At 40.9% G+C, this 9,245-nt stretch overlaps 2 protein-coding genes across 5 annotated transcripts in view; both read left to right on the top strand.

Annotated features, from left to right (window-relative positions):
* The first annotated feature begins 259 nt into the window (after nucleotides 1-259).
* as3mt (arsenite methyltransferase) lies at nucleotides 260-6,414 on the top strand. Its single transcript, XM_026170099.1, has 11 exons — nucleotides 260-579; nucleotides 920-968; nucleotides 1,867-1,994; nucleotides 2,074-2,224; nucleotides 2,506-2,642; nucleotides 2,733-2,802; nucleotides 2,920-3,001; nucleotides 3,079-3,210; nucleotides 3,886-4,025; nucleotides 4,112-4,234; nucleotides 5,077-6,414. The coding sequence occupies exons 1-11, from the start codon at nucleotides 563-565 to the stop codon at nucleotides 5,182-5,184; spliced, it is 1,137 nt and encodes a 378-aa protein (XP_026025884.1). The 5' UTR covers nucleotides 260-562; the 3' UTR covers nucleotides 5,185-6,414.
* A 570-nt stretch (nucleotides 6,415-6,984) lies between these two features.
* The window catches only part of cnnm2b (cyclin and CBS domain divalent metal cation transport mediator 2b), a 50,114-nt gene continuing 47,853 nt past the window's right edge, over nucleotides 6,985-9,245 (top strand). For all 4 annotated transcript variants that reach the window (XM_026170091.1, XM_026170090.1, XM_026170092.1 and 1 more), the window contains exon 1: nucleotides 6,985-8,778. In XM_026170091.1, coding sequence (XP_026025876.1) covers nucleotides 7,293-8,778 — 1,486 coding nt within the window. In that variant the 5' untranslated portion in view covers nucleotides 6,985-7,292. The remainder of the gene's footprint in view (nucleotides 8,779-9,245) is intronic.

The raw sequence follows: 9,245 nt of genomic DNA, 5'->3' as shown, positions 1-9,245 counted from the left end.
GGTTGTCTAACTTTGTCAAAATTTGAATTTTGACTTTTAGTAGCCTCCCATATGCTGCTATGCACCTATAATGCTGTGTATGTTCCAGTTTGAAACTGTGGCACTTTTGCCACATATAATAAAAACGGTTTACTTGCAGGTGGACAGCTGTTTTTATTGTAAACTGATAAACCGTCACTGACCACATATGGAAGGCACCTTACCATTTAACAAGAAGGCAACATTATAATATAGTATAATATTATTATATTCTGTAACTCCTAGTTTTAATTATTTATCTATTATTATTGAGCTGAATGATTGGTGGGAGTGTCCCATGCTTCCTCTTGGAAATCCCCATGAAATCGATAGCCTTGTTTCTATTAAATCAAATCAAATGCATTGAATTAATACAGCAACAATGTGAAATGCTGTCACATTGTTGCTGTTATGTTAGGCAGTGAGGCAAGTAGAGGGCGCGCTGGTAAAACAGGAAGTGAAACGCACAATGTTCGTTCAAAGTAAGGAAACTTGACAGCACACTGAGATTTTCCTTTACTTGGGAAGCGAACGTAATGTAACCATGGACCATGGAAAGAGGTAAAAACAGCCTAATCCTTGTGCATTGTCCAATTTCAAGCTGCAGCTGTTCTAAATTCAGCGAGTGACGTGTGTCAGGTTGAACCTTCACCTTTAATGTTGTTATGATACGTACACGGTTATTTTAAAGAAACAATAGTCATAAAGTGTCAAGTTAAAGACTAAAATAACTTGTGATCTTGTAATGTGACCTTACTTGTAACTAAAGCTACATCAGTTTAAGTCAGCAGAGAACTAGCAGTGACTTGGCGTAGGCTAACTTACTGACGTGTAAGTTAACGTAACTGACGGAGGGCTAATCTGTAACTCATGTTTTCTTTTTTCTTTTCTTTTTTTAAAGTACGTGTCCAAAGGGATTCTCTGATAGCACGATTCACGTGGATGTGAAGGTAAAATAACACCAGTCGGTAGTGGGACTGCTCATGACAGAGTGTTGTTAGCCTATTTTCAGTATTTATGTAACTGTTAAAACAGATCTGGCCCCTGATGAGTAAATGATCTGTTTGTACAGATCATCTGTCATTTAAAAATAAACACATGTTAGCCGTAGTTGTGCTCATTAAGGTGTCTGTCCAGCAGTTTTGTTCCATTGCTTGTATGGTCAGTTTCCAATGCAGCCTCAGAGTCAGACAGTATCAGAATCACAATTTGTATTGACATTATAGCAATGAAACATTAAACAGGGAAATTGAGGTGCAATTACCTCAGTGCAAAAGAGGAATAGAAATTAGTGTATATATACCTATCTATATATCTATGTGTGTGTGTGTGTGTGTGTGTATATATATATGTATATATATATATATATATATATATATATACACAAATTTTTTTTTTTTTTAATATACACACACACACACACACACACACACACACACACAATCGTTTCCATATTGTGCTTCTTCCCGTTTGCTGGTGTTAGCTTAAATACCAAGGGTAACTACAATTGTAAACATGTAAACATGAGATCATGCTGTAACAATGTAAACATTGTATATGTAAGTTGTATTGAATCTGGTTGTCCGTAATTTAGCAGTCTTCAGCATGTTGATGGCTGAGGGATAAAAGCTTAACAGACTAAGCTCCTTAGTCTATTATGTCTTTATGGCTCTGAAACGTCTGCCTGAAGGTAGATGTTCAAACAGTGCATCATCATGGTGAGATGGGTCCCAAAGGATTTTATTTATGTTGCTGAGACAACGGGAGCAAACAAACTGTTTATTTATAAATAAATAGTCTGCTTTATAATGAGGAGCTACTGTTACCAAGATTTCTTTGTGAAAACAGGATTATTATGGCAAGAGGCTGAAGAAAACCTCAGACCTAAAGACCAATGCCTGTGTGGCTCCAGTCCAGCCCACCCCTGACTTCATTCGCCAGGCACTGAAGAAAGTACACCCTGAAATCACTGCTAGGTTAGTGGGTTGCTGACCTCTCTGTTCTTCTAGTCACACTTCAAAATCAGTGAACCTGATATGTTTTTGTCTCCCACAGGTACTATGGCTGTGGTTTGGTTGTGCCAGAATGCTTAGAGGGCTGCAGGATACTAGATTTGGGCAGTGGAAGTGGGAGGGACTGCTATATGTTGAGTCAGCTTGTGGGTGAGAAGGGACATGTCACTGGTATTGACATGACTGATGGCCAGGTATTGAACATCCGTATCGCTGTATTGGCCTTATGATTAATCGGTGCATCCTAGCTGATGGTTAAATGATACTGAATTGAACTCAGAATATCTCCAAAACTCTATTTAAGGCTGTTAAAATCTTCTAAGTGAAGATTTTTCAACTTCTTAATTTGTAAAGACAAAACTCTGTTCTGTATGCATGCATGCCTTAAATACAACCAAAAAGTTTTGGACTTATTGAGTGATACTGATAAATTCTGATAAATACCTTTTTTTTTTTTTTCCTTTTTAAATTCCAGCTCGAGTTGGCCAGGACCTATGTGGACCATCATATGAAAGAGTTTGGCTACAAGAAGCCAAATATAAATTTTGTCCAAGGCTACATCGAAGCCTTGACCGAGGCAGGTCTGGAAAATGACTCGTTTGATGTAATTATGTAAGGTGTCTTACTAATCCTTTTTTGTGTGCAGTTTAACAATATATAATCATAGAATAACAGTTTTGAACATCTTCTGCTTTTGCTTAGCTCCAACTGTGTGGTGAATCTTTCTCCAGACAAGAGGCTGGTACTGACTGAAGCTTACAAAGTACTTAAGGTACGCTGCTTCTCATTTTTTAAATATTGTTATTAAATCTTCAATCATAAAACTATGAGAGCAAAGCTAAGCAAATATTTACACATTTACATACACTTTCTCATTTTTCCTCATTAGGATGGTGGTGAGCTGTACTTCAGTGACATTTACAGCAATGGAAGACTAACAGAGGAAATTAAAAATCACAAAGTGTTATGGGGTGCGTCTAATTAATATTCTACTGCCATAAATTGACAAGCACCCACCAGAATATCATAGTCTGTTTTATCTTTGCAGGTGAGTGCCTTGCTGGAGCACTCTGCTGGAAGGATCTCCTACAATTGGCTGAAAAAGTGGGCTTCAGCCCCCCACGGCTGGTTACGGCCAGTGTCATCACTGTTGACAACAAGGAACTGCAGGACATTCTTGGTTTGACAGCTTTTTTACTTGCTTGACTTTTGCATTATTTGCTTGATACAGAATTACACTCAACAGCCACTTTGTTAGGTACATCTGTTCAGCTGCTTTTTAATGCAAATATCTAGTCAGTAAATCACATGACTGCAGCTCGGTGCGCATAGGCATGTCGACATGGTCATGATGACCTGCTGAAGTTCAGACCGAGCATCAGAAGGGGGGGGGGGGGGGGGGGGAGGTGATTTAGGTAACTTTGAATGTGGCGTGGTTGTTAGTGCCAGATAAGCTGGTATGATTATTTCAGAAATTGATGATCTACTGGGATTTTCCCACACAGCCATCTTTGGAGTTTACAGAGCTCTGGAAAAGAGTAAATATCCAGTGACATTCATGTCAGTTGTACATACAGGCACAATCGACATGAATGATGCTATCAGAGAATCCTTTTGCACAAGTTCTTAAAGAAGAACATTTTATAGATTAACCCTACAAATAAACATTACTAAGTTAGCTTGCACTATTATGTCACTGCTGGTTTTCTCCTAACCTATATTTATGTAGCTACAGTTACAACTAATGTAACATTACAAGATTCCAAGTTATTTCACATTTTGAGAGCTGCTAACCTTCTTGCATGACCTGAAATTTATTAATTTTTTTAATTTCAATCTTGTGTGTTTAATACAGGTGACTTCAAGTTTGTTTCTGCCACATACCGCTTGTTTAAGGTCCCCAAGGGGAACACCAAGAACTGCAAAGTCATATATAATGGTGGCATTACAGGGGCAGAGGATAGTTTCCAGTTTGACTGTCAGTACACCTTCATGGTCTGTATATTCTGAATTAGAATATACATCAGCCTTCTACTCGCTTAAACTGTGCAAATGATTTCAGATTTGGATGTATTTTGTAGGCCAATGAAGTTGTGGAGGTGGATGGAGAGGTGGCCAACATACTGACACATTCCAGATTTGCAGAGGACTTTACTTTCCAGCCACTGGGGGGCCCCACTGGGCCCTGTGGAGTCAAACCTAAGGTCAGTGTTGTGTTTAAATTCTTGGATGTCTCTTTTACACATTAGGGGTCAGTATGTTTCTGGTATCAATTTGTGTGACACGCCCAGAGGGCAGAGCGCCTCTGTCAAACTGCGCTCACAAACACACATGCATGTGCTTCTGCATGCTGTACATTCTTGGACATTCACGTACCGCTCAAACATACATACACACATGCACAAGCACAAGGTCAAGCAGCTGTCTTGGACTCATAACCAGACTGTGGAGTCATGCTGGGGAACCTTGAACAAGAAGGAATGTTCTACACTCAGCTAATAGAATACCATTTCATCAGGGCTTGCAATCATTTTATGCACATACACCTCTAACAGCACCGCTTTACATTTTTTTAAAAATGAGTTCTCTAACTTGTTAACCGCTCATTAAAGATTTTTTTTCTCTTCTGATATGAGAAATAGAAGTAAATTAAAATGGTAAAGGCTTATCAAAATCCACCTCATTATTAACAGTTTGGACAGTGTGAAGTCTCGTCTGGAAGAGTTTTCTGTAATCACTACAGCAGTGTGCTGATAATAGTAATAAAAAAGCCTTTGGTCTTATTCATGGAAAGAACAGCTGCTTTGAAATTGTGACTTAATGAACAACCAGTAACTGATAAAGGAAGCACAGGGCCATAACAAGACTCTGTGTAGAGGAGCCGGTGTTCTGTTATAATGTACCGTAATAGTACCTGGATTCACTTCTTCAATTTTGTGACCTTGCTTACAGTGATTTGGGATGAAACACAAATGTTACATGATACATTCTTGTAACTGGGTGCTTGTTCTTTTAATGCTTCTGCTTGGCTGAATTATTCATACAGGCTGGCATTGAGGACCCTTTTGAGCTGGCCCTGAAGTTGGGTGTGCAAGGCCCTGCATCAGCCACTGGGGGATGCTGCAGCACACAGTCTGCTGGCTGCTGCAAATGATGGTGGGAAGAGCACAAAGAAACAGGCTCAGCTTCCTGCCTACCAATAATGTCTACATGTTTGGTGAACTTCCATGAGTATTAATTAATTCATTTTAATTAAACATAATCATGTTCCTCATATATGACCTCACAACTTCATTACATCGATAAACAATAAACACCTTGTGGGTAGATCATAATTTAATAGATACTGGTTGCTCAAACAACTTCACCCACCCAGTGTATAATGGAGACATCTCAGCTGGTCAAGTTTTAGTTTCACTTTGGAACACCCTGCATTGCAATTACACAAAGCCACCATTTGCTTCACATACTGAATGACTATGTGAAGGACTACAAGTGTATGGCCTGCAGAGAAATGAGTTCTGCTGATGACTTTAAAATGTTTTATTGTGTAATCAAAGTGTTTGCATTTGAAGTTGCTTCAAGTGCATATGAGCCAATTTAAGGAGCCAGCATATGATTTAGGACCATAAGGAAAAGAAATCTCACATCAAATAATTTTAGTTTGTCTTATCAGAGTGAGGTGGTTGTTAAATTGTACCAACTATTTTTTAAATTAAGGTTAGGGTGGTTTATTTTGCTATAATGTCAAAGAAAATAGTTAAAATTGAAGAGATCTGCTCCCTGCTTCTAGTTTTCAGCGGTACTATCCATTGGTTTTGACTGAACTGTTGTTGAATCAAGGGTGATTAGAAGCCACATAACATTTTTGAAGTCTGACACTGGTCCACAGGCCACATGTTGAGTACCTAGGCTATAAATTATCTTGCGCAAACAAGATAACAATATCACTTTGAGGGATTTAAGGGTTCTGCAAGTGCTCCCAGTTAATATTTTATGAAAGGATTAAATATGGTAACAATTCATTAACATAATTATATTGTATAGATAAAAGGAAAACTTTAGTAAGGTAAAATAAAAATGCAACAAATTTAAAACCTTTTAACAACCATGAGCAGTATTAAGAAGAGCAACTTCTTCATTTGTGCCTCATTTTGTGATATGCCTGCTTAGTCTAATTATTTTTTTACCCATAAAACTGACATTGTTTATTCACACAATACTTTTTACTTCCCTTAAAACCTGTGTTTTAGTAAATCGGTGCTTAATTGTTTTGCAGACTGGCTTTAAGATATGCTTCAACAAAAGTGTACAAATTATTTCTCATTATTGTGATGGTTATGTGTTATTTCTGATAAAACACAATAAATATTAATTAATGAAATGACTCTTCTATTTTCATCTTTGCTCCTATGATGTAGTGCATTATTTCTAAAGGTACAAATGCACATTTGTATTTGGGAAAAGCTTTGGTTAAGGGGACCAGTTCAAGACATGGTGGTCAGGATCTCTCACTTTAGTTTCATTTTAAGTTTAAAGGGGGAAAAGATAAATAGTCTAATAAGAGATAATTGTATTAAAGAAATTGTTTTTTGTATTACACATCTCAATGACGTATATGTATATGTGTTTAATGGTTTTGACAACTTTAACCTCTTCAAGTTAGTCAGTCTAAGAACATATTACTGTCCACTGTAATACCTGTCATTAAAATGAGACATGATATAGATAGTGCTTCGGAGTTTCAGCATGCAGTATGATGCAATGCGATAGGAGGAAAACAAATTAACATGTCCCAACCTTTGATAGTCTATATAGATAAAACATGTTGTAGTATTTATTTTAGTTAACCTTTAATCTTTGCACGTGCCTTTTTTAAACATTTAGACCGGGTATTGTGGTTGTCTTTTCTAGCATGATATGTTTTAAGAAGTCACGAGTAAAGTCCTATCTGTCTCCTAACATGAGGTGCACTTGTTTTGGAATTTGATTCGTCAAGGAGGCTGCGGACGCCCCGCCTCCCGGCCAGCGGAACCGCCCGATTGGTCGTCGCCGTCGCCTGTATCGGGGACACCAGGGGAGGCACGAGTTGGCCCGTAAGCCTGCGCTCGCGAGTCATCAGTGTCGGACACGTAGTGGGAACGAGCAGGTCCCGATGCACAAGTCACGGCAACCCTGGGCGGAGATGAAGGCGGACTCCGACTGGCTCTGATTTTTAAAAGCCCTTTTCATTCAGGAGGTTGGTTGCCAGTTGTTATCAATATGGCAGAACCGTTATCCCAAGCACCCACCGCTGCAAAAATGGCGTCACTTAACCGGGTCCGAGCTTTGGCGATGATTTTCTTAACTGTCACTGGCTGCTGTGTCACCCCGACAAGTGGCAAGGAAGGGTCCGAGGAGACCGTCATCATAGGGCTCCGACTGGAGGACACGGACGACATTTCCTTCATGGATAAGGGCTACCTGCGGGTGAGTGAGCGCTCTCGGGTAAAATTAAGAGTGTACGGGCAGAACATCAACAACGAGACCTGGTCCAAAATTGCTTTCACGGAACATGAGCGGAGCCGGGTGATTGGGAGCATTGACAGCTCCTCGGGGGATAACCAGAGCCAGGAGGACTCGTCCGGCTTGCACCCCTGTGGTTTTAGGACTTCGGATATAATGATATTGCCCTACATCATCCTGAATCGAAAGACATCCGGTATAGTTGAAATTGAGGTCAAACCTTTGCGAAAGACGGAGAGGAGTAAAACGTATTACCTTTGCATCGCCACCTCGACACCAGCCGTGGCCGGGATGCACGACCCGCGGACAGAGAACACCTGGATCTACCACGATGGGGATGACACCAAAGTGATAGTGGTGGAGGAGAAAAAGTTTCTGCTGCCTTTCTGGCTCCAGGTCATCTTCATCTCCATGTTGCTTTGCCTGTCCGGTATGTTCAGCGGGCTGAACCTGGGGCTCATGGCTCTGGACCCCATGGAACTCCAGATAGTGCAGAACTGCGGCACGGAAAGGGAGAAGAATTACGCCAAAAAAATAGAGCCGGTCAGGAGCCAAGGGAATTATTTGCTATGCTCTCTTCTGCTCGGGAACGTGTTAGTGAACACCACGCTAACCATCTTGCTGGATGATATCGCCGGTTCGGGCTTGATTGCTGTTGTCATGTCCACCATCGGTATAGTCATTTTTGGGGAAATTGTGCCACAGGCCATCTGCTCCAGGCACGGCCTCGCTGTGGGAGCCAACACCATATTCCTCACCAAGTTCTTCATGCTGCTTACCTTCCCTGCGTCCTACCCAGTCAGTAAGCTGCTGGACTACCTGCTCGGACAGGAGATAGGAACCGTGTACAACAGAGAGAAGCTTCTGGAGATGCTGCGCGTCACGGACCCCTACAACGATCTGGTGAAAGAGGAGCTGAACATCATCCAGGGCGCGCTGGAGCTCAGGACTAAGACTGTAGAGGACGTGATGACGCCGCTGAGGGATTGCTTCATGATTCCTGGGGATGCAACGCTGGACTTCAATACCATGTCCGAGATAATGAAGAGCGGCTACACGCGCATCCCCGTTTTCGAGGGCGAGAGGTCCAATATAGTGGATCTGCTCTTGGTCAAGGACCTGGCCTTCGTGGACCCGGATGATTGCACTCCGCTCAAAACCATCACAAAGTTTTACAGCCACCCGTTGCATTTTGTGTTCAATGACACCAAGCTTGACGCAATGCTGGAGGAGTTTAAAAAAGGTAAGAGAGTTTTGCAACAACCTTTGACACCTGGAATGTGTTAAAGGTTGATGTCTGTTCTAGGCAGGTCTTTCACATGACCACTCTCTTTGTTGGATAAGGCAAGGTAGATACATGAGTTATGTAATCGTTTATGATGCAAGGAGTCACTGAGTGCATGTGGTGTATCTATAGGTCAAATGTCTAAAATCAGATATTGAGCAATAAAAAGAAGGAAGAGGAATTCCTCAATAATTTCTTGTACTGAAGGAAAAAGAGATGAGGGAGGTAGCAGCAAAGGTTCTTTCCCCCTCAGACAACACTGAATCTGCCACAGGTGTAGATGCCACATCTTCACAGGTCACTTCCTGTAAAGTGGAGAAGCAGGTGTCCTTATCATTCTCCATCACTTCCATTAAGTGTTAATGTTCACACTCTCTCTCTCCCCTCCTGCTTTTCCTCCTCATGCCTTGCCCTCCTCCTATTCA

Source organism: Astatotilapia calliptera, chromosome 6 (assembly GCF_900246225.1).
Source record: "Astatotilapia calliptera chromosome 6, fAstCal1.2, whole genome shotgun sequence".
Classification (NCBI taxonomy): Eukaryota; Metazoa; Chordata; class Actinopteri; order Cichliformes; family Cichlidae; genus Astatotilapia; species Astatotilapia calliptera.
The sequence above is the reverse complement of the archived record's forward strand: the minus strand, read 5'-3'. Positions and strand labels throughout refer to the sequence as shown.